Here is a 25337-nt window from a genome sequence, read left to right on the forward strand (position 1 = left end):
AACTGTGTTTAAGACATTGATTATAATGAAATAAGAAAAGACAAACAAACAACAGAACAAAACTCTAATGAGGAAGAAGAAAGTAGTGGCCATTTGGAAACCTCAAATATTTGGCCCAGAGCCATAAGACAACGATGCATAATTATTGAGATCTGACAAAGAGTTTTATTCTTTACCTTAGAAATAAAATAATAGCTCATGTGAAAGCTGTGATGGCTGCAGTGAAGTTAAAGACAATGTGTGCTAATATAATTTGCCGAGCCCTGACGCAATTGGATCCTTTCGAAGTGAACCCATTTAGGATCTCTGCGTGGAAGCACTTGACACTTGTTTATCAGCTTTTCCTAACCACAAAATTCGCACCGTGACAAAGCTCACAAAATAAAGCGGCAAACTTCGTCTCCTAGTGACAAAGCTCACAAAATAAAGCGGCAAACTTCCTCTGCTAAATACATAAATGATTTAACTGATAGTTGCGGAAAAGCTGTGAGAACCGCTTAATTTTATTATATGTTTCGTGAGCTTGATCAACAGGTATTGATGTAAAGGAAAAAAACAATGTCGGTCGAAAAACGGCCTTTGTTGTCTGCAACTAACCATACCGCAAACTTGAAAAAAATGCGGCTTGTCGTGTTTGTTGAAAATAAATTGTGCTGGGATTACCAAAACTTGAATGAGTAAATTCAGTGTAGGAAGACGTACTTTGAAAGGTAAATAAATGTTGGCTATACCTGGCAAACTTGCGGGGGGGGAAAACATTGGATTGAACGCACTAGATGAATTTCAGAATTGGCTATTAATGGTATCAACAATTAAAAACTAAATATGCAGTAAGGTAACAGATAACAGCATTCAAAACCATATAGAAGAGATATCATCTTCTTTTACACACACTCTGAGGATACACACGTTCTGAGCGTCATATACTCTGAACATAAGGACCACAAAAGTTAACATACAGCAATTGCGTTTTCTCTTCAAGATCAATCTGTCGAACGAAAGAACCTTTCAAGTCAATAGTCTAAAACACCGGATGCAGTGCGGCAATGTCGAGGCAAACCTCTGAACTCTGATAAAAAGGGTTTATGCTCTGCATTGCTTGTAAAGCATGTTCCATTTCTTTATGGGAGTACCTTGAGGCTGCACTCACTTCATCTTTTGTTTCCTTTTTCCATTTTGTTCGCCGATTTTGAAACCAGGTTTTGACTTGAGTTTCTGTAAGGTTTACCTCTAAAGCAAGCTCAGCTCTCTTGTCCTCCGTTACGTACCGATGTTTGGCAAATTCGTTCTCCATGGTTTGAATTTGATGCGGTGAAAACAGTGGACGCAGCTTTTTCTTTCGCATAGGACGCCTTTTCTTCTTTGGAAAGATTCCTAAGAGAAGGAGCAGTGAAGTTATAATTATACGAAGAGTAAGAAAATTTTACTACAACTGGAGTGTGAACGAAAAGTTGTTATATATTGTTGCAAGTTCAAGGGATACCAAACTAGGAGCCCTGATACAAGTGGTGTTGCCCTTTCCTTATAGTGTTAGCGAATCAAAATTGGCAGTTAACGAAGGAAAATTGAAATCTCATGATACATACCTTACAATTTTTCAAAAAGGATTAACAAGAAGCGACCTACAATAATTTCAGGTTAATATTACTTACTCCTATGCTCTACTTCGGAGAACTGAAGAGCTCCGAGTTCAGCCATTAAATTTACAATTTATTAAAATCTTCTCCGAGCGTTCGAAGATGATCGGGCTTGTTAAAGAAGAACCCAACTCTGAAATGTGGTAAATAAGAAAAAGAAAAGTGTGTAACAAGACAATCTTAACTCTATTTTGATAGCCTTTCAACAACAAACTGAATCTTCGTGGATCAGATCAAGGCAACTTGCTATATGCAGGAATCTTGGTACCATATTTTATTTTCATCTGAACAGTAGCGTGAGTGATTATTACATAACTACTTTAACCCTTTGGCTTAGTGGCTTCTTAAAATCTACGCCGGTTTAACAAAGCACAAGCGGCAGTACATCATGATTTTTGCACACATGCTGTTATCTGCTCTAAGGTTCCAAGAGTTACTGATTGTCTTTATAAACAGTAACTCCGGGCTTTAAGAAATGTTGATTTATCATACAAAATAGACGGCTGTGTTCCCTCAAAGACAGTCAAAAACGATAATCCAGTTCCTAGAAGTTGAAGTCAACTATAGCAATTCCATTCTCAATTGTCGGAAGAGTGATTTGTTCCGGTGAACGACGACGAAATCTTAGCAGAAAACAAATATAGTAACTTCGCAACAACATCTCGTTCTCTTGCTTACAATTTATGAAGAAGGCATATTAAGCTTGCACACTCCCGACAAAATGAAGCAGGAAATGAAATCAGAACCTTTTTCCGTTTTTGGATCGCCATCAGTGAGGGGAAACGAAGCATTTTATGGAAATGACCTGCTGAAAATTGGACTGAAATCCTATTTTTAGCTTTTAAGAGTTTAACAAATAAATCTCAACATCAAACTAGTTAAAATCAATTTATTCTGGCTCAAAGAAATAGATAAAACTGGATAGTTATGGAGGCTTGTTGCTGTGTTTTCGCCGAATGCATAACCTGAACATAACAAACAACCTTCTGCAATATGTTTAACTTATGTTACCTAATGGATGTCCCTGGTCCCTGAAAGGAAATAATCCACAGCTCCGATGATGAGTATAACGCATAGGACCAAAATCTTGCCAATTTATGAGTCCAATGTGTGGTACATTTTGAGCGTAATTGTGTATAATGGGACGAAACACTCGAGGAACAATCGGAAAAGAGCGAGGACAACTCTCGGCTGGTGAACTGTTACCTGTAGCTGGGCTACAAACTTCTGCATTCTTATCAGAGAGATCTAATATTCTCCTTATCGAAAACGAGCTGTGTGGTCCGCACCTTGGAGGATTGATATGATGAAACGGCGAACAAGTGCCACCTCTCGTCGCCATCTTGTGAGGCCCTTTGGGGTCCATGTTTACTTTTTGGGAAACGCATCTCTGATTAAAGACAGTGACCGCTGACTCTTAAACGAAGTTACGCGGGGCATTTACAATGTACCAATCACTGTCTGCCTAAAGCAGTAACAAAAATAAATCAACTCACTTTGTTCCAACAACAACACATCCTTTATTTAACACGATCTGATTTGAAAATGCTCGTGGGGTCGTGTACACTATAAGGTAAAAAACTACTAGATAAAAAATTTAAAATGTTTAAAATGGTACGCTATAGCTAATAGTAATATTTAGGAGTAATAGGATAAATAGATAAAATAAAAAAAATCGTGTGTTAAATATTAAAACCTAATAACATTTATAAACGGTGTAATATTTGGGGAGTGATTGCACAGACTGGACGTAAAAGTCAAGGTCCTTAATAAATTTGCCTTTTTTCAAAATATTTGCCCTTTTTCCAGTTCCAACTGGAGTTGCCCCGGGTTCCAGTTCAGTGGTCAAGATTACAACTGGCTTCTTCGAGAAAAAAGAGCAGTTTGAGATTTGCGCCTAAATGAAAAGTATCTAATGAAGTTTCTTTGTAAATGGTTGAAAAAAAAACTACGACATCGTTATGATTGCCTCAGGTTCAAATACTCAAGGTAGAAGGTCAACAAAGCTTATGCTTGTTTTTGTTATAATTATAGCAGTAGTAGAGTTCATAGTCCAGTTTTCTACAACGTTTCTCACTTTAAGATTCCATTTTATGTTTTTCTTGTCAATGTGTGACGATAGAAATTTCATCTCTCCAGGACAGTTTTACCTGCAGCATAGCATTTTTGGAGGGATATGCATATGGGAGAGTTGGGCGCGGGATTATTAGTTTGAATTACACAAACTTTTAAATAAGTCATTTATATTTGCAATATTTCAGTTGCACCTATAGTCTTACTATTTTTAACTTTGCCCAACGAAAGATGCAGAGATGCACAAGATGCAAATTTAGGGACAGCATTCAAGAAATGCAAATAAAATGCACGCATGTATTTATTTCCGATGCTTTCCTTTGGAAGGCTGTTTACCAGAGTCTTTATTGGATGGGAGTTTCATGCGACTCCGGCGCGCGATTTTGTCACCGGTATGTAGTTGTGCGAATAGTCCAATGAAAGGAGGGATTGGTATATTTGAGGACGGTGGATAGTCCGCCGATAGTGACGTCGTGACTTTCAGTTGGCAAGAAATTAAAACCATAAAATTGCACTTTGGTAGATGAAACGTTTCGATTTTCAAATGGATATGTCCAAAGAGCTACTATTTCGAGACAATTGAGCTACTTTGAGCGATAGCTGTAAATTTAAGAATTACAGGTCATTGATTGGTCACGTGTCGGTGACAGCGTGCAACCCTCTATCTCTCTTAACTTTATTTTGCTGCATAAATTATGGAAACGGAAAGCGAAGGTAATGTCCCAACATAGTGAGTGAGCTTGTTCCAAAATGGCTACCATTTAATATTCTTTTGCTCGTATACAACTTAGCCCTTTTTACCTTATTCTTGGCTAACTTCAAATCAAACCCAAAGAATATTAACATTTTGGCATTAGGTAAATACATACAATAAAATGTGAATAATTATAAACAATCTTATTGACTTTCAGCCATTTCTTGAGTTCTGGCTACCTGTGATTAATTATAAGCCAACAAATATCCGTACATATTTTCACCCCAAATAAGGGATATAATTTCTATAAACAGGACTTCCTCATAGAATAATTGCCTGTAGTTATAGTATATTCCAGGTATATTAAAGTATCGAAGTACTGGTACGGTTGGTGTCTGCTTTGGCTAAAAGTCACCAAAAAGCTTAAAAAGATATCATATTGCACACAAAGTAGTAACTGTGTTTGTCAAAGGCCATAGCTAGTTCTTGAAGAAAGTAACTAAACTCATAAAATTACGACACAGTGCCAGTGTCTTGCACAGTACAAAGTAAAACAGTCTGATCAATTGATAGCATTAAAAATGGCCTTACGGCTGACATATCAGACTTCTTCACAAAAGGCATGTGCAAGACACAATATGTCTTTGCTTTGCTCACTTTCTCCACATAGGTAATGCCCGACTAAATATCTGATCGTTTTCCAAGCAAGATTCGAGTTCCAAGTGTATGAAGTGTGAATTGACATGTCAGAGTTTCCACTTCGGGTGAAGAAAAATTATTTTGTTTGAAGAAAAAGGCTAATGGTAATCTACTAACAAAACAGATTATCAAGATGTTTTGCTGGCCTTGTTCCCACTGTATAAATTCAAAAAGGCAACGGTAGAATCTGTATCTAGAAGCAAATGTTAAACACCCGGCAACTGTGTAAAGACAACTTATTTAATATAATGTAAAGAAATGCAAACAAACAACAGAACAGAACTGTCAGTTAAAACAATTAATGGCCGTTTGGAAAACTAAGATATTTGACTCAAAGCCTTGCATTATTATTCGGATATGACAACTGAGATTATTATTTTTACCTTCAGTAGATCTATATGGTTCATATGATAGCTATTACATATATGAGCATAGCCTACGATGAACTTAAAGATTGTATGTGTGATAACATAATTTGCTGAACTCTGAAGCCACTGGATCCTTTCGAGGTGAGCCTATGTTAGGATCTAAGTGTGGAACGGAGCCCTTTACAATCGTAACTAACTAAATAACAAACCATACAACAGGAGTAGCAAACTTTCTCTTCTAAATTCAACGATGGTTTAACTGTTAGGTGCAAAAAGGTGTGAGCACTACTAAATTTAGACCATACATTTCTCAGATTTGATCAACAGGTATTGGTGTAAAGGGAAAAGACAATGTAGTCTGCAAATAATAATCAAACTTGTTAGCACAAGAATGCTACAAGTCATGTCTGTTGAAAACAAATTGTGTTGAGGTTACCCTGAAACCTGTAAATTGTAGGAAGAATTTAAAAGGTCTTCAGGAAAATATCCACTGGAATGAAAGTGATTGGATGAATAGTGGAAATCGGCACTAGTTCTATGAACAAGTTAGTACTAAATATCAAATAAGGAACCAGATGATAATATCCAAAACCATAACGAAGCGACCACTTCTTATTTTAAACACACAGTCTGGGGGTAAAAATCAACGTATTTAATCAGCTACCTACTAAAGCAGACGTAAACGAACTTCCATCACAATCCGAACTAGATATTCTAAGCTGCACGCTAAGTGCAGGATAGTCTTAAACACCGGTGCAAACCAATGCCATGGCAAAACTCTGAACTCTGGTAAAAACGGTTTGTGCTCTGCATTGCGAGTGAGTCATGTTCCATTTCTTCGTGGGAGCACCTTGGCGCTGCACTCGCTTCATTTTTTGCTTCTTTCTTCCACTTTGTTCGTCGATTTTGAAACCAGGTTTTGACTTGAGTTTCTGTAAGGTTTACCTCTGAAGCAAGCTTAGCTCGCTTGTCCTCCGTTACGTACCTCTGTTTGGCGAATTCGTTCTCCATGGCTTGAATTTGGTGCGGTGAAAACAGTGGACGCTGTTTCTTCTTTCGCATAGGATGCCTTCTCTTCTTTGGAAAGATCTCTAAGTGAAGAAGCAATGAGGTTATGTGAATTTTAAGAGAATTGATTAAAACTGGAATGTGAGCGAAAAGTTCTTGATATTTATTGGAGCAAGTTCAAGGGATACAATCTAGAAGCACTGATCCTAGTTGTGTGAGCCTTTTTCATAGTGGTCTGTTGTTAGCGAATGAAAAATGGAAATCTCATAAAACCTGCACTCTCATTGTTAAAAGAATTAACAAGAAGTAACAAACAATAACTTGAGGTTAAAATTAGACTAGTTCCATGCTTTTCTTCGGTAAAAAGAGATCATACATACAGTTCAATCAGTTAAGGTTACCGTATACCTTTAGAGGTGTCTCGCGTCCAAGCAATGTAGCGCGTCCGGTTTAAACTGTAGATACCTGAACCCTTATATCAAATTAAAGCTTATAGAGCTGGCTATCACACTATACCAAGAATTGTGAAATAACATGAATTGTCGAATGTTTACCACTGTTTTCTCGAATCAGTTTTTCACTTGGAGGAGGCACTTTAAAGAGCTAAAACTCAAAGGGAATTTGTTCGTTTGCCTTCAACTTTGGACAGTAGCTAGTTTAACATATAAACAACAAAAATGTATCTGAGAATTTTTCTTTGAAATATTTTTTCTCCGAGAGCGATTTTTGTACCAACACTCCACTTTTTTTTATCCCATTTCGAAAATGTTCTGTAACTTTTCACTGCATGCGATTGAATATGGCAAAACGCAGACACGTTTTTTTAGCGCTTTGGGTCTGGAAACTGAGGAGCAAATTAAATTAGCGAAAGATAAAATTCGCTTTGACCTGTAGCTTTCAAAAGGGGATTCGGACGCTCGCATTTAGAGGTCGTGAAAAAGTCGATAACTCATTTTATTTCAAAATTCTTAGTATAGTTTGATAGCCAGCTCTATAAGCTTTAATTTGATACATGGGTTTAGGTATCTACAGTTTAAACTGGACGCGCTACATCGCTTGGACGCGAGACACCTCTGAAGGTATACGTAACCTTAAATTAGAATCTATTAGAATCTCCTCCGAAAATCGGGCTAGTTAAATGAACAGCTCAACTTTAAAATGTGGTGAGCAAAAAGAAGACAAGTGTGTAAACAAAAAAGCCTAAGATAAGTGTTGAGTCTATTTACATAGCCCATCAACAACAAACCTTCAACAATGGCTTAGGCAACTTCCGACTCAGTAAACCATGCACCATATTTTATTCTTCACTAACTTAAAGTTCTGCTCTGAACTCTTTACACTTCTCCGAGTAATTATTAAATAATTAATTTATCTCTTTCACTGAGCAGATTGTTGAAATTACTGAGTTTTGTTTGGAAAAAGAAATTTCTTCCTAAATGTAAGAAACTGAAAAGTGCTTTACTATGGTTTAGCAAAGCATTACATTTGCACATACGGTATAATCTGCTTACGAATCACTTAAGATTCAATTAATATATCTTTGAAAGATATATTAATTATCTAGAAATTAACTCAAGAGAAAGATTTCACATGAAAAATAACAGCTGTGTTCTCACAACGACAGTCAAAACCGGCAATCCCGTTTTCTCTTCTACCAATCAAAGTTCTCTTAGTAGGCAATTTGTGATGGGTAAATTTGTTTCGACGACGGAATCCGAAATCTTTGCCGGAAAAATAGTACTTGCGCCACAACATTTCGTCCTATTTCTTGCAATGTTCAGTCTACTTCGCTATGCATTGGCTGCGATTTTTGACTAAGAAATAAGTTAAAACCTCGTTGTCGGTTTGTGATATGAAAACAAGATGCAAACGTTGCGACACTTTGGGCAACAATAACGTGGACGTTTACATCTGTCTGTCTCCAATTGCCAGATCATCCGCACAAAATGCTTCGTTTCCCATTGCCCTCTCTCTCGTAAAAGTGGGTCGATTGGTTGGTCGAATAAAAAAACAAAGGAAAGGCCACGAAAAGAAATATTGGCAAATTAATGACAACAAATTCAAGCAACCCTTGATTGTATCTTCCCTGTGAATTTTGAAATGTAACGCGAAACTGTCATTAAAATGCGTTCGAGGACGTGGTCGCAGGGGTTGATTTAGATTTCAGAGTCACTTTCAGGTGTACAAAAAGCAAATTAAATTGTTTAACACCAAACAAAAGGAAGTAGCCAATGAAAAGAGAAACTTTTTTCAGTTTTTTGAAAAACTTGGGTCGGTCAGGCCATGGGAAACGTGGCATTTTGGGGGGGATGGCCTAATAAGAATTGGACTTAAACCGTATTTTTGCCGTTTAAAAGTTCACAAATCAATCTGAACATAAAACTAATAATAATCAGTTCATTCTAACCCCAACTGAGAAAACAAAGAGAAACGGGAAAACAGAATAGTTATGTCGGCTCGTTGCTGCGTTTTGGACGGAGGAATGATATGGACACAAGAAACAACTTTGCGATACTGGTTCAATGAATGTACTGCTGATTCACTTACCTAATGGAAATTCCTGGTCCTTAAAAGAAAGAGTGCTATAGCTACAATGATGAGCACAAGGCATGAGACCGGAATCATGCCAATTTTTGAGTCCAGTGTGTGGTACATTATTACCATATTTGTGTCCCATGGAACGAACCACTCGGCGAGGAACAAGCGGAAGAGCGGGAGGGCAACTTTCGGTCGGTGAACTGTTGGATAGGGATGAGCCACATTCTTCAGAACTCTCTTCAGGGAGATCTAATATTCTTCTTATCGAAAACGAGCTGTTTAGCCCGCACCTCTGAGGACTGACATGATAAAGAGCCGAAAAGGCGCCACTTCTCGACGCCATCTTGTTAGGGCAATGTGGTTACCCTTTGGAAAGGCATCTCTGATTAAAGACAGAGTGGCTGCTGATCAATTATGCAAGACTCTCAAACGAAGTTATGCGGGGAATTTACAATCCACCAATCACTGCCTATCTAAGACAGTAACAAAAATTAGTGAACTTACTTTGTTCCAGCAGGTGTTTATGGGCTCCGGGTTCCAGTTATTGGTCAAGATTGCAATGGGCTTCTTAACGCGAGTACCCAGGGTAAAAAAATTCTCATCTAGGTGTACCTAAATGAAAGGTTTCTTGACAGTTCTCTTCTTGGGATGTTGGTTTGCTGATATCATAAACATTGATTCCGTGGTTTAGCTTTGGTTGTCTCTTATTTGGAGGATGTTTTCAAAGAAACTCTATGAAGGCTAAGCCTGATTCAAAGACTTTGCGAACCAATCAATTATTTGTCGTTGAACGGTTGTGTCCGCTGCTGTTTGCTCTGGTATCGACAAAACTATTTCATTTGGATTCTTCCTAACTTTACAGGGTGTCAATCAGAATGGAAAGTCCACTGATCTGCTGTCATGGAAACAAGAAATTGGATGACGTTAAAGGGGCAGTGTCACCTATTTTTGAAGTAACTTTGAATGTCAAAAACATTTGTATCGACGGAATCGTTAAAAACACTAATACTACAACACCGAAACTGGTCAAGATTGAAATGGATTGCAACTTGAAAATATTTGCCAATTTTTTCAAGTTCTTCCAGTGAACTTATGGGAAATCGCTAAAAACTGATAATAGCTTGTTCTTCACAGGAAAAATCAGTCAATTTTTTCTTCTTGGTACTCTGAGATCAATTTAATGTTAGCGAAAAGGTACTTGTCAAATATTTGAGCAGTTTCGAGCAAAATAGAGGAATCATGGCCCGTGACAGTGCCCCTTTAAGCTAACCAAAGTTAGCATGGTGTTAAGAAGCCCGGTTAAGTAGTGGTGATGATAAGATTTACCCTATATGGCTTGGTTTGAAACAAAAGACAAGTGTTGATAGGTTGCCCTGAGAATCAAGGAACCGCGGTAGATGGTTGCTATTTCTCGGGCTATTTCTACAGTGGACAGAGATATGACTTGTAGAAAGTTGTTACTCTCGCCTTCGAGAGCATTTTTTATTAATGGTGGAGATTTTATTTTCGCACGCCAAAATGTAGACGGCCATAATAGCATTCAAAACGGATAATTTACTACAGGCCATTTTGCCAGACCATAGAGGTCGCGTTTATTTTACTGAGGCCTTTTCAGGAAGAATCTGAAAGTATTCATCTGTTAGCCTACAACACAACGCTAGTCATTCCTTACTTATTACTTGATAGGTTGTAAATGTGAGATCTTTCAAATTATTTAGAACTGGCAGACGGAGCTAAGGGTCTTACGAAGGTAAAATGTCCTGTTTAGCTCGACCACCAAGAACGTTATTCAGTAAGAGCCAAGTAGACCTGATAACAGCAATTTTCCAAACTGACCAGCCAAACGATCAGGCGCATTCATCATGTTCTCTCGTTAAAAGTATATAGAGGTGGTTTGACCGCCGAAAAGCCAATCATCATCCGTACACAAGACCTGAAACCCCGATTGCTGACTCCAAGTCTGCCACAGGCTACAGGCATGTTTTGCTTTGAATAGAACCAAGCGATGACGCATAAGGAGCGGCTGGCGATCCCGGCTCCGACTTAGAAAAGAAGAAATCGAACACCTTAGAAATTGGTTAGGACCCGGGGGGATACTCCCCAATATAGGCTTTATATGTATGTGTGACCAATAAGGCATAGTTTTTGAGCCCTTTTTTGATCTGAAAATGTGTATCGATTTTAACGATTTTGGTCATAAAAAGTGGGTACGGATTTTACATCAACTGGAATGTATTCTAGAGATCAGGGGTCAGATTCCGGATTCTAAGTATTGTTTTTCAACAATGATCTACTGTTTAAATAATTCGTATGCATTTTAAAGGCTAGGTCTGATAAAGAATACCAGAATATTTTATATTTTGGTCTGGAATAGGGGCACTGTTTGGAGAACCGAGCCGCACACCCCCTCAAAAAATTCTGAGTAGTAACCCCCTCCCAGGGCTAGACTGCATCTACAGAATACAAATCAATCGGAAAGACGGGATGGATATCGATATTTTGACGGTATCACACGATGCTTGTTCTATCATACAAAGTTAGAATTAACTGTCCATGACTGACTCCTTTATTAAACTAACAATCTGAGTAATAGCAGCGCCTGACCTCGATGAAACTCTCTCGCCACCCAAACCCAACGGCCAATTGACGGCAAGCTATACAGGCAAGTAGATGCTATGGCAATAGGTTCCTATATATCACTGGTCTTCTAATAATAATAAAATCGCTTATTTATACGCAATATAAATTACAGCGTGGCTGGTGTGGTCGTGTCTAATTAAGAACTGAAAACTATCTAAGGATTAAAATAACTAAAATTATTTCTACGGGATAACATTGAAAAGTATTAACACAATAACCCAAAGAGTTGTTGACATTCTGTATAATTAATCAATACTTGCCTCGTAGTAAAATTGCTTCAAGGAATGTGGCCATCCCACGACACAGTTATCTCATCTCGAATATCGTACGAACAGATTTTGCTCAAATAGCCATCATCTAATTCCTGGTTTTGGAGAAAGCAGTCTACTCCAAGTGACACCCTAAGAGAATCGTTTTAGCAATTTGAGACCAAAAAGCGGCAGATGCTGTTCGTGAACAACTAAAACTGATACTTTGTTTGGCAAAGGAACCGAACCAGTCTCTACTGGCCGAAATCGTCTTTACGTCAAAATTAATGACAACAACGAAAACCGCCGATAGAGGAGAGGAGGTAATACGAGTCCCCTAAAAATGACTGCGTGGGAAGCTAAACAATCACCGGTGGGGGCGCTGTCCAGCAAAAAAAAAAAAAGCAACTGACGGCTGGATTTGATATCACGAAATATTTACAGCAGAGGTAAAACAATTGAACCTAATACTGTTAAAAACAGTTTGTTTTTGTTTCTTGTTTTTTGTGTGTGTGTTGTTTTTTCATCGTTAAGGCTGGTGCATGTGCTAGCAAACTGAGCCTGCCTGCATGTCTTTTTGTTTTTTGTTTCTGTTCCTTAGCTCGTTTGTCCTTGATTGCGGTTTGTTTGTTTTTCCTCCCTTTTTTTTTTCTTTTCCGGTTTTTGTTCCTTTCTTGTTTTTTTTGTTTTGTTTTTTTTTATTTCCTTTATAAGCCGGAATACAATCCGACTCCATCCGTGCATTAGCAGTCTCATCCACACAGCTCAAACGGCCTTCTGACATTTTAATCAATTCAACAACTTCGAAAGGTTTATCTTGATATAACATATTACGTTGTTTTTGTTTTTTAAATACTAGCCTAAATCAGCTCAATGTTCATTTAAGTCCCGGGGGAGTACTCCCCTATATAAGCCCTATAGGTATGTGCCGCCCCGAAGGGTATGGTTTTTGACCCGTTTTGGTCTGAAAACGGGTATAGATTTTGACAATTACGGTCTGAAATCGGGTCGGGTTTTCGGGACGGGGAACATTTACGAAGGCTTACAAACATATTTTTCTTCTCAGTACGTAACTGGAACGACTAAATGATAGCGAGGAAAAGAAATAGATAAACTATGTCATTCCAGCTTACTTTTACTTCTTGCGCCAACTTCCGTTCGGCACTGATGCATAATTATCAGGTCTGAAAACGGGTATGAATTTTAGAGGTCAGGTCTGAAAACGGGTGTGGAAAATGGCATGTTTAGGTCTGAAATAGGGGTCGGGATTTGAAGACCCGGGGGGCACACCCCCACCAAGAATTCCGAGGAGTACCCCCCCCCCCGGGATTTAAGTTCTAGCAGCTGTCAAGGAAAGAGCCTTGTGCCTTAAAGCGACCTATTAACACCAGGAACGTAAACATAGGGGACGTAAACATAAGACGAATAATTTTTCTTTCTCTATCTAAACTTGGGTGCGGTCTCCAAGAATTCATCTCCAGAAAATTTCACCTACATTTGACATTTTCTGCAAGTTGGAATAATTGCGACGACGTTTGAAAAAACTCTAATTCATTTTAATAGTGACATTCTCGCTGCTGTTGGGCGTCGTCGTTGCTAAATTTCCTTAATATTTCACCACGGTATCAAATTGATAATAAGAGGGAGTGCTCCCATGATCGCCTTCGTGTTGAAGTTGCTTTTATTATATATAACTTAATTTCTTTCTTTCTTTGTACTTTTCCTTGAAATGTAACTTTCTCCGACGTCTGAACCTGCATTTGGCGATTTCTTTAAATTTCGCTTCCTTTTACCAAGATTCTAAGGTATTTCGAGGGAATAGGAATACCGGTTAGAATAGATCTAGAGGGCCCGGTTGCTCGAAAATCGATTAACGCTAATCCGCGATTAAAAATTAACCGCGAATTTTCATCTCGCTCAAAAATGTTTTTTAGCAGCTTATTTTAAGGGTCTTAGTCTAAACCAAGGAACAAAACTCTTTTTGAAGAATCTTTATTGATTAGTCGTTAAACTCCCATCAAAGTTCACATTAACCCAGGATTAGCTTAATCGGACTTTGAACAACTGGGCCAAGAATAGTAACCACTCCTACAAACTTCGCATTCAACATACTGCAAAACTTTGATCTCACTTCTACTTCACAAGATTAATTAAGACTTTCCTCTTTAAACTCGTCTTGTTCACCATCGTCAATATCATTGTCTGAGACTTCCCGTCTCAAGGCGAAACTCCACAAGGATTTGAGCAGCTGATGGCATCTTGTAATTGCCGGAAATAGATGGACCTATAAGCGGAATGGGGAGTGGGGGCTTTTAACCGGGGAGGGCTTATAGCCGGAATAAAATTTTTGTTCACAAATAGCCGGGCCTATAACCGAGATTTTACAATACTTGTTTTGAAATATTTAGTAAGCTCCCCCTTCTATTCTTGCGATAGAGAAAATTAATGAGCTTCATGGCGGCTTAATTGAAGAAATATTTTTCTTGCAAACTTCTGTCTTCAGACAGACAAGGGCCTGGAGGCCAGTCACTAGAAGTTAGGAAGAGAAGTGATGGACTTTGTAACAATTCAAGGTAGCACTCCCAGAAACCCCAAAAATCCTTGAACAAATGCAGCACTTTTTACGAAAAATGGGACAGATTCTTAAATTGACGACTAATTTCAATGTTTGTTTGTACAGTCAACTCTCTCGTAAGCGACCACCCTTCGTGCACGACAAAGTGGTCGCTTACGGGAGGTGGTCGCTTACGGGAAAGATCAACAAAATAAGCGTAATTTTACCGTAGCGGCTAAATTAAGCAAATAGAAACTAATTTATTTGATTTTTTTACATTTATTCATTCTTCTGATGAAACTTTGTATAAAATTTCGGAACAGATCTGTCCCGTTTACCTACAGATCTAATTATTGCCATCTTCTCTGTCTGTAAACTGTTATTATCTGTCAGCAGTCCGGGGTAGCGTCATTAAAAATTGAGCTTTTGTCACTTCTAAGTAATGATTTACTAACGATCATACGTGATTACGTTGGGTGGTCGCTTACCGGAAACAGAAAACAAAAGAATATGTGTAATTTCTGGCCTAAAAAGTGGTCGCGGTCTCTTAAGAAATTAAGTGGTGGTCGCTTACAAGAGAGCTCTTGAAACAGTATTTAACTGAGAAACAAAACGGTTGTTTACGAAGTGGTCGCTTACGGGAGGTGGTCGCTTACGAGAAGTGGTCGCTATGAGAGAGTTGACTGCATATATTTTTTGGGGGTTGGTTTTTTCTTTGTAGCTAAATAGTTTGAATTATTTAAATGAGATTCATTGTAAGCTGTTACATGTAGTTAACAGTGTAGTATATATGCCTTGTTTTGTCGCATCACTTACATTGCATGTAATATTTTATACCTCAGCTCTGTAATGTGTGTTTGACTGTTAAATAAAGTACTTCGGAACTTCGGCCCCATTTTTTAATGACAGCGAAATTGTTAGGTATGACAACTTGACTAAATCTGGTTCGTTCTTTTGTTATTTGTCATACTAAGAGCTCTTGATTATCATTGGTACACCCTCTGATTAAGTCTAACTGGCGTTTAAAACTCATCATCAATGATGATAAAGCCAAAAGTGTATACGAAATGCACACAAGGCATTAGTGGAGAAAACGATCGAGATGTTTTTTCATCGATTACCAGGGAGATTCCCCACCGTCCAGAGAAAGACAAATGGGTGTGAAGTTATTCGTCAATGAAAATCCAGAAACCACTTAAGAGCTGGACGGATTGATAATGGAAAGAGCTAATGGAAAGGACTCAGGGAAGAAATAGATGATTCTGGACAGTTTTCAGTTCAGAAAACCAGTACAGTATTCCAGCCAAACTTACAATTTAGCACATACCACTGAAATGACGGACGTGTGCAGACATCAGTAATTCCGGCAAGGGGACAAACATCTTAAAACTGGTACCGCCGGAAAGCGCCACTAAAGTTCCGTTACCTAAATTCGAACTCAAATCTCTCTCGAGCAATGACCAGGAATGGTACCGAAACATTCACCAAAGTCAAGAGCTATGTGGCAGGCATAGCTGAGTCTGCAACTGTTACTGCTGGACAGTACATGAAACGAAGAAAATCAGTGAAACGTAAGACGAAATTCAGTTGACTCGTCAATACTTGAAGTTGAATGCGCTCAACTGGCAGATGCAATGGCCATTGAATAGGAATCCTATGAAAATTTATTAGTTGCAGTCATAATGAAAACAATCCCCGTTGACTTGAAAGGTTGTCAGTTAAAGAAGATAGAATAATAATACCTGTTGACTGCATTGAAAGAGGAGGATAGAGAAAGCAATACTTTGGCCTAGTGACAACAGTGGACCGGCCTCTTACAGGCAGCTCTTGTATTAATTTGTGCGGTTTCTTGCTCTTGAGTTTTCTTGTTTCTGAGATTCATTCAGAAAATCTGTTCCATTTGAACATAATACGCTTAAATTCTGTCTTCAGGACACGATCCAGCTCGCACGTGGCTCCCGCGGCATGGCTGAATTAAGTTGCTTCGTAAGTTCAGCTTTTTATCATCTGCATTAGAAGATAGAGAAATGTATCAATAAGTCAGTCTAGATCTGGAGTCTTACGATTTTCAATTTTGTACGGAGATGGAAAAGGTGCAAAGTTAGGGGTACCGTTCAAGAAATGTGATAAAATGCACGCATATATTTATTTCAGATGGTTTTAGTTTCTCTGAAATGTTGTTTACCAGAATATTGATTGGTTGGAATTTCATTCGTGAAACGTGACTCGCGAACTCCTCCCCACTAAGTGATTTTGTTGTGGGCATGGAATTGTTTGAATCGGTCCAATGAAAAGAGAGCGGCGAGCCGGGATTGGTATATTTGAGAGCGACGGATAGTCAGCTGATTGCCGAGACATTGGCAAGAAAACCATAAATTTGCGGTTCGGTAGGTGAAAGGGCAAGTCAGAAAAGACGATTATTCTATCACGGAAAGCGAAAACAACACCCAAAACAGTGAGTCAGTAAGATTCATAAATAAAGATAATAATTTCTAGTTTATTTTTCAGTCATTACTAAAGTTTGGCTGCCTATCAAAAATATTCACAGACAATTTCACTCCAAATAAAGAATATAATTTTTATATACAGCGCGGTCTCAAAGAGTAATTGTTAGTTATAGAATATTACAGGTATGTAAAAATCTTGAAGGACTGGTTGGTGTATTCAAAAGCTAGAAAGGCTGTCTTATTGCACTCAAATTATAAAGAGATTGTTAAGGGCCAAAGCTACTGAGTTCTTGAAGAAAGTACGGTAACTAAGCTCATGGAATTACGAGACAGAGGAAAACCATGCCAGTGTTTTGCACATACAAAGTAAAACAATCTGATCATTTGATAGCATTAAAACCGATCTTCTCGAAAGATGTGAGCGGGGGCGAAAATCGTTCATAGCCATGTTCATGAAAATCAAATGTAAGTATGAAAACTAAACCTGAGATAGGCGTTTTTCAGTTGCTAATCTGTAGCAAGCAATGGACTGTATAATAAAATAATGTCTTCGCTTAGTCATTTTCTCCAAATAGGCTGACCATAAGTAACGATGTTCTAAAGTTAGTTATGAACTTAAACTGACTTGTATAAAACTCTTAAGTCCTGAAAGTGGAACTGGCAACTTTAACTAAATATGAGTGCCGGCGAAATCAGCGCCCAAGATTTGGGATTTCTGCTACCTGTGAAATCAATTAAGCATGCTTCGCTTAAATGCTCGACTAATATCTAGTCTTTTTCCTAGAAGACCTCGAGTTGTCAGTGTTTGAAAATGTAAAACGACATGTCAGAGTTTCAGACTGGGATGAAGAGCAATGGCTGCAATGAACATAAAGACTTTGAAGTTGTGTGCTAATATGATTTGCTGAACCCTGTCGCCACTCAGTGGACCCTTTCAGTCGAAGTGAACCTAGTTAGGATCTCAGCGTGGAAGCACTGGACACTCGTTTATCAGCTTTCCCTAACAACAAAATTCCCACTGGGACAAAGCTCACAAAATAAACTGGCAAACTTCCGCTTCTAGATACATAAATGGTTTACTGATAGGTGCGAAAAAGGTGTGAAAACTGCGAAAGTTATGCTATATTGATCAACAGCAATTGATGTAAAAGGAAAAGACATGCAATGTCGATCGAAAAATAGGTCTTTCTTGTCTGGAACAGTAACAACCAAACTAGACACTTGACAAGAATGCTGCAAGTCGGCGTGTCTGTTGAAAATAAATCGAGTTGGGGTTACGAAAACCCTCATTGAGTAAATTGTAGGAAGAAGTACTTTGAAAGGTAAATAAAAATATGTTTCCACTTAAAACATACTAAGCCATACTTAGCAAGTTGTTGAGAAAAAATACACGGGATTGAAGGTATTGCATGAATTTCAGAATTTGGGAATGCATTGTATGAACAAGTTCGAACAAAATATGAAGTAATGGAACAGTATTAACATTCGAAACCATAATGTAAAGAACTCTTCTTCTTTTACACACATTCTAAGGGTAGGAAATCAAAACTTATTTAATCAGCTACCCACTAATGAAGACGTAAACGAACTTCTTCCATAATCTGAACTTGATATACTAATATGGGGACCATACAACAGTCCCTCTTTACTGTTCAAGACCGATCTATAGAACGAAAGAACCTCTCAAGTCAAAAGTCAAAAACACAAATACAAGAAAATGCTACTACTATGAACTATGAACTGTGGTAAAAGGGTTTGTGTTATGCGAGTGAATAATCAATTTATCAGTACTGAATCAACTAAGCACTGAACAAAAACACTACATTGAGTCGCGTCTGTAGAGGATTTAATTGTTCGGGTTGCAAAACACTGTCCATATTGACTTTATTCGAAGAGGTATTCGAGGTAAAAAAAATTGTTTTTCGTTTAACACATACTTAGCAAGATATTCGGAGACGAATTGGATATAACACAGCCTGAGTGCGATGGACTGAATTTCTGAGTTGGGCATTAAATCGTACAAAACTTAGCAATAAATACGAAATAAGAGAACAGATGATTATATACAAATCAAAAACAGGCTACAATTTCTACTCTTATATATATTGTCTGGGTTTGATATTAAAAAAAAACGAACTTCCAACTCAATCTGAACTTATGTCAGTATCACAAATACAACCGTGATGTAGCAGTCATGTTAAACTTAGCCTTTAGTAGCAATCTTCAAGTCTATAGTCGAAAACTCCGGTACAGCTCAATGCAGTGGCCAAACTCTGAACGGATTAACAAGCGACTCAACACAAATGTTCTGGCAAAAACGGTTCGTGCTTTGCATTGCGAGTAAGACATGGTCCATTTCTTCCTGGGAGCGCCTTGACGCTGCACTCGTTTCATCTTTTGTTTCCTTTTTCCACTTTGTTCGTCGATTTTGAAACCAGGTTTTGACTTGAGTTTCTGTAAGGTTTACCTCTAAAGCAAGCTGAGCTCGTCTTTCCTCCGTTACATACCGCTGTTTGGCGAATTCGTTCTCCATGGTTTGAATTTGGTGTTGTGAAAACAGTGGACGCTGCTTCTTCTTTCGCATAGGACGCCTTCTCTTCTTTCCGAAGATCCCTAAGTGAAGACGCAGTGAAGTCATGGGAATAATAAGACGGAATTTTATTTAAACTGGGATGTGAGCGGAATGTTCTTACGTGTTGTAAGCCCGTTTCTTTCTTCTAAAAGAAGTGATCTGTTGTTAGCGAATGTTGAAATGTCATAATACATGCCTTCTAACTGTTAAAAGAATTAACAAGAAGTAACCAACAGTAACTTGAAAACCACGTTCCAAGCTGTTTTCAATTTTGCCAACAATCGTATCTAAACATGGTCTACTCCAGACGGTAACAAGAAGGCTTGCATCCCAGACAAGAAAAATATCTATCTTCTTAAAATAAACCACCTATAAACAGATTTGGAGGCCCACTGATTGTCTTAGCCGGTGCCTTAGTTAGACTGTTTAAATAACTGTCCTTACGTCTTGAGTCTATTTTCATAGCCTATAAACAACAGACCTTCGACAACGGCTAAGGAAACTTCCTATGCAGGAAACCGTGCACTATATATATTTTATTCTTCACTGAGCTAAGCTTTTTCTCTGAATTCACTAAACATCTCCGAAGCCTGAGCGACCCAATCATTTCAAAAATTGAAAACAAGTTTCTAATTTCCCTGCCTACTTCCTTTTGTCGGGTGTTTCCAAGTTTTAATATGCTTTTTGGACACCTGAAAGTGACTCTAACATCTAAATCAACCCTTATAATGACATTTTCGAACACGTTTTGAGTGACAGTGGCGCGTTACAAAATCAGTGGAAGTCAAGGGTCGCTTGAATTTTTTGTCATGATTTGTCAACATTTCTTCTTTTTTTTCTTTTTATTCGACCGACCAATCGACCCACTTTCACCAGAGAGAGGGCAATGGAAAACAAAGCATTTCGGGCGGATGGCCTTTGAGACAGATACAGATACTAAACGCCCATGTAATTGTTGCCCAAAGTGTCCGACAACGTTTGCATCTTGTTTTTCATATCATAGAGGTCCATAGACAACGAGGTTTATGATTTATTTTTTAATCCACAATATACCAGTCAGTGCTCAGCGAAGTAGACTGAAAATTGCGAGCAAAGAGGACAGCATGTTATTTCGAAAGTAATATTTTTTCAAGCAAACGTTTCGAATTCCTTCGCCGGGAAAAACTTTATCCATCACAAATTCAGTACTCAAGAAACCTTTGAGCAGATTAAACCGTATTACTGCCTTACCGCTAAACCGTAGTAAAGCACTTTTCCGTTTCTTGCGTTTAAGACGAAACTTCTCTTTCCGAACAAATTTATAATAGTTATTTAACAATCACATGAGGAATGAGGGATTTTTGGGGGATGGCCTCCTTTTACAAGTTCACAAATCGATCTGAACATCACAGCAGTTATAAGCAGTTAATTCTAGCCTCAAGAAAACTAAGGGAAATAGTTACGTCGGTTTGTTGCTTCGTTTTTGCCGGAGGCATAACATGGACTTAACAAACAACCTTTTGCGATACTGGTTCAATTAATGTGCTGTTATTTACTTACCTAATGGAAATCCCTGGTCCTTAAAAGAAAGGCTGCTATAGCCCCAATGATGAGCACAAGGCATGAGACCGAAATCTTTCAATCTCATGAGTCTAGTGTGTGGTATATTTTCCCCATAATTGTGTACCATTGGACGAACCGCTCGAGGAACAAGCGGGAGAGCGCGTGGGCATCTGTTAGCTGAAGGTGAGGGACATTCTTCTTTACTCTCTTCTGGAAGATCTAATATTCGTCTGATTGAAAATGAGCTGTTTGGTCCACAACTTGGAAGGTTAACATGATGAAAAGCAGGAAAAGTGCCACCCATCGTCGCCATCTTGTTATCTCAACGAGGTTACCTCGGGTGTGTGACTTGATGGGTCGCTTCTTTGGAAAGACATCTGTTATTGAAGACAGTGTCCACTGACTGTTAAAGTTATGCCTGGAATTCACAATGCACCAATCATTAATCACTGTCTACTTAAGACGTTAACAAAAATAAATCAACTCACTTTGTTGAAGCGATTATGAGCTCCTGGTTCCAGTTATTGGTCAATTTTACACACGGCCTTCTTAACTCAGGACACATAATTCCTCCCAAGGAAAAGATCTAGTTAAGATTTGCTTAAATGAAAGTATGAAGTTTCTTGACAATTTTGTTTTTAGAGTGTTGGTTTACTGAAATAGTAACCACTGATTCTGTGGTTTCGCTTTGGTTGTGTTTAACTAGGAGGGTGTTCAAAGAGTCTCTAGGCAGACAGAGCCTATTGCTGTACATTGCTTTACAGTTTTAATCATCTGAACAGTATTTCCATCTAACTGTGCGGCACGGACATATCAACATATCAATCACTATAATTTTACAGGTAGATTATAATGAGCGAAGCGAAATAATCGTCCTAAGGTCGTCAACTATTTATGCTTATTTTTATTGAACTGTATAACAATAGCTTTAAGTAGCAGTCAAGTTCTTAGCCCAGTTTCCTATTGCATTTCAATGTTAAGGGTTTCATTTTGTTCTTCTTCTGTAGATGTGCGGACAATAGCAGCTCTTATGTGTTCTCCTGCGTTGGTACAAATGTCTCACACAGGTCACACTAAAAAATTCACAGCGAATTCATGGTTGATACTATCGGTAGTATTGTGGCTGCTATTCAGTAATATTGACCTCATAACTTTAAACTAGTATAGACAAGCTAAAATTCTTTCCCAAGCGATATTTTTTAGTTGTTGTCAAAAGGTTTTGTCTGTGAATTTTGCTCTGATTGTGGCGAAACGATTTCCATTAAAAGTTTTCTAACTTCACGGAGTGCCACTCTAGTCGATCTGATGTCAAAAAACTGAATGATAGTAACTTAAACAAACTTCACAGGTATTTAGTACGACCACTTTCCTCACAGAGCTAGTCGTGCCATGATGACTTGAGGTTGAGCATGGGGAGGGAGGCGGTGTGACCGAGTGGTTAGAGGCGCAGATTCGTAATTTCGAGGTCCAGGTTCGAGGTCCCTCTCTGACCACTAGATGAATTTGTTTCATGGTTACATGATTTCATGAGAAAGGGTGGTAGATGGTCGCTATTTCTACAGTGGACAGTGTGATTTATGAGTTGTGGAGAGATGTATATCTCTTCGATACAGAGCATTTTGTATTCGCGGTGAAGGTACTCAAATATCTAGACGGTCGTCACACCCAAAAGGGATGGCGTTGCTACACCATCTATCTCGACATAGTTGCCTCAGTTCGAAGATGTTGTCGTTAGCTCAGAGAAATCGCCATTATTTTTTTAAGTTGTTTCACTGAAGGCCCTTTCATTGAAAATTTGAAAGTATTCTTCTGGTCGCCTACAACGTTGCTAGCCACTTCTCAATGACTTCTTACGTGTTACTGGTGGGCTGTAAATGTGAAATGTTCCACAGTATTTCTGGTAGACAAAACCAGCGATCTCCTACTAAGGCCATTTTCCACTAAGAACGATACTAAGAGTCAATTACCAGCTCATGACACATGATGACAACATTATCCCAATTTGACACTATAAATGGTTTGAACCCAGGAGTTATGTTACAAGTGAGTGATCATCCGGGTGAGTGAAGTCTAGTCCTGAGAAGGACTACTTGAGGTGACATTGACTGACATTTCGACAACCTGTGGCGGAAGTCATCAGTCACCTCAAACAGTCCTTGTCAGAAATACAAAACAGCCGGAACAGGCAAGCGATCATGCGTATTAATCGTGTTTTCTTGTCAAAAGTATTCAGAGATGGGGCGATTACCAAAAAAAGTCATCATTCGTATAGAAAACAAAGAACCATGAAAAAAGTTGTTCGAAAACTCCAATCAAAATCGATTGTATCTGCCGGAGGCATTGGACATGCTCCGCTTTGAATAGGACCAAGGAATGGCGCCCTGAATGGCGCCTAAGGAGCTCCGTGAGTGATCCGACCATCTAACAATAGGAGAAATCGATTTTCCTCTAAACTGAATGAAAATCTGACATCTGTACCGTTCCTAACAATTTTCCCACTACAAACTGCAAAGGCTTCCATCACCTGTTGGTATCATGCACAATAGGTCACTTCTTACCTGTGCTAAGACCATACTCATCCTTGTCTACCTCCTCGTGGTAATATGTCTTCGAGGAATGTGACCATTTCAAGGATGCGTTATTCTCATTTCAAATATATTACGAGCCGCTTCTTTCAATTCACCATCATCCAGTCCCCTGTTTCGAAGAAAGCAGTCTACTCCAAGCGACCAACAAGTTTAACAAAACATTAAAGAAAATCATTTTGCCAGTTTTGAGACCAAAAAGGAGGTCAAGATTAATGAAAACAACCAAAACCGCCGTAAGACATAGCAATTCATAATGGCGGTGCTGTTTGTAATTTTCACTGTGACCTGTTTGATGAATTTTATATCTGCTACACGCTGCGTGCACTTGGACCAACGCAGCTAAAGGCGCAACTGAAGATGGAATTGATATCACGTAACATTGTACAGGAGAAGTAGAAAATTAAATCTAATACTCTTCTTTACGGCTACATTTTCATACAAACCGGATCTGTCTGGTCTATGAATAGCTCTATATGTGTCGCTTTTTTACGGTGTATTTTTTTTACTTTTCGTTTCTTTTTTAAGCCGGAACCCAATCTGACTCCATCTGTGCGTTAGTGCCCTTTTCCACAGAGCTTAGACGACCTTCTGACATGGAACATGAACATTTTAACTTGGTTAAAGCTGCTTCCTTCCTTTGTAATATTTTTTTTCTTTTCTGAAGTTCTAGCAGCTGTTGCGAAAAACGCCTTATACCATAGAACGCGATCGCGAGATGTCAAGTGCCGCTGGCTATATGATTTAATCTAACGGTTGTTGAGACAAATATGGGCCATAAAGCGACCAGTTTACATAATTTGTTCTTTTCATTCCTCATTATCAATAACTTAGATTAATGTAATTGGATTAAACTGACCAGCTAATTAATCTTGAGTATGCCGGAGTATGCAAAGTATGATAGCATGAAGTAAACCATTAACCGTATTTAGCCGAGGCGGGAGAGGGGGGGAGAAATGGGAGAAAGTGGCTACAACGACTCTGAACATTCAGAACGTTTTCGATTCAGTTTTAATGGAAACACGGCCAAACTTCGTGACTTTCCGTAAACTTTATCTGAAAATAATTTGCTATGTCATTTAATTGTCTTTGTGACTTGATCTTTCCACAGCAAAAAGATTTTGACAGCTCTATCTTTCGAAATTTTCCTTTTTTCTTTTTTTTGGGGGGGCCTTTCTGTGAACAAAGTATGTGTATCGACGCCACTTTTACTTGTTTTTACCACTCTATCGTTCCTTTAGTTTAATTATTTTAAGTTAATTTGAAGGGTTTTTCGACGCTTTGGATAAACGACAAATCCAAGTGTCTTTTTTTCAACGGCGCCACACCATTTAACAATTTGAAAAACTGGCTATTGACGGAATCGCAACTCAACGGCACCTGGGCAGAAACGTTCTAGAACAAAATGAAGGATCGCTTCATAAAGAAATGCGAATACCCTGTACATCATTTTTTGAGAAATTTAAAATGGAATCGAAATGATCACTCGAGATTTTAATGTTGCTCTGAATTACTCTCTAATTTTTTTTTAAGTTGCGTATCAGCGATGCTGATTACAATTAGATAGTATAAGAAAAATGGAGGTCACCGAGCTTGTTTTTGTGTTACAATCACTCAAAGCGAAATTTAAGGCTGTTTTTAACAGTCTAGATTATGGCTATTGTAACTTATAACGTCGAGAAAAGCAAATCACTTATTTGCCAGTTATTAGAAATTTGTTTGACACAATTAT

At 38.4% G+C, this 25337-nt stretch overlaps 2 protein-coding genes across 7 annotated transcripts in view; both read right to left on the reverse strand.

Annotated features, from left to right (window-relative positions):
- LOC146488632 (uncharacterized) lies at positions 1–12749 on the reverse strand. Of its 5 annotated transcripts, XM_085118976.1 has the most exons (4): positions 11914–12301; positions 9027–9482; positions 6457–6562; positions 1–1374 (listed from the first exon to the last, which is right to left on the reverse strand). In XM_085118976.1, exons 2-4 carry the CDS (start codon positions 9358–9360, stop codon positions 1242–1244), a joined length of 573 nt encoding a protein of 190 aa, XP_084975102.1. In that variant the 5' UTR covers positions 9361–9482; positions 11914–12301; the 3' UTR covers positions 1–1241. The 5 variants fall into 5 exon arrangements, 4 of the variants coding, with proteins under 4 accessions (XP_084975102.1, XP_084975082.1, XP_084975086.1 ...); XR_014866493.1 differs by lacking the exons at positions 1–1374; positions 9027–9482 and adding an exon at positions 9522–9904 and having other exon boundaries at positions 4386–6562; positions 11914–12749; XM_085118956.1 differs by lacking the exon at positions 1–1374 and having other exon boundaries at positions 4386–6562; positions 11914–12304.
- A 4196-nt stretch (positions 12750–16945) lies between these two features.
- The window catches only part of LOC146488633 (T-cell leukemia homeobox protein 1-like), a 120690-nt gene continuing 112298 nt past the window's right edge, over positions 16946–25337 (reverse strand). The window contains exons 1-3 of one of the 2 annotated variants that reach the window (XM_085119064.1): positions 23579–24085; positions 21018–21438; positions 16946–19519 (exon numbers count right to left, since the gene is read on the reverse strand). In XM_085119064.1, coding sequence (XP_084975190.1) covers positions 19161–19519; positions 21018–21333 — 675 coding nt within the window. In that variant the 5' untranslated portion in view covers positions 21334–21438; positions 23579–24085 and the 3' untranslated portion in view covers positions 16946–19160. Of the gene's footprint in view, positions 19520–21017; positions 21439–23578; positions 24086–25337 lie in introns of those variants that run through there. The other variant, XM_085119071.1, reaches the window with a different exon arrangement.

The sequence above is a fragment of the Pavona decussata genome, unplaced genomic scaffold (assembly GCF_977016875.1).
Source record: "Pavona decussata unplaced genomic scaffold, jaPavDecu1.1 SCAFFOLD_9, whole genome shotgun sequence".
Taxonomy (NCBI): Eukaryota; Metazoa; Cnidaria; class Anthozoa; order Scleractinia; family Agariciidae; genus Pavona; species Pavona decussata.

What these genes read in the sequence shown, in the direction of transcription:
- LOC146488632 (XM_085118956.1), bottom strand. Translation starts at nt 9,360, where the DNA reads ATGGCGTCGAGAAGTGGCGCCTTTTCGGCTCTTTATCATGTCAGTCCT. An exon ending in GGACCAGGAATTTCCATTAG is followed by an intron (nt 6,563 to 9,026) that starts GTAAGTGAATCA and finishes TTCTTCACTTAG; the next exon opens with AGATCTTTCCAAAGAAGAGA.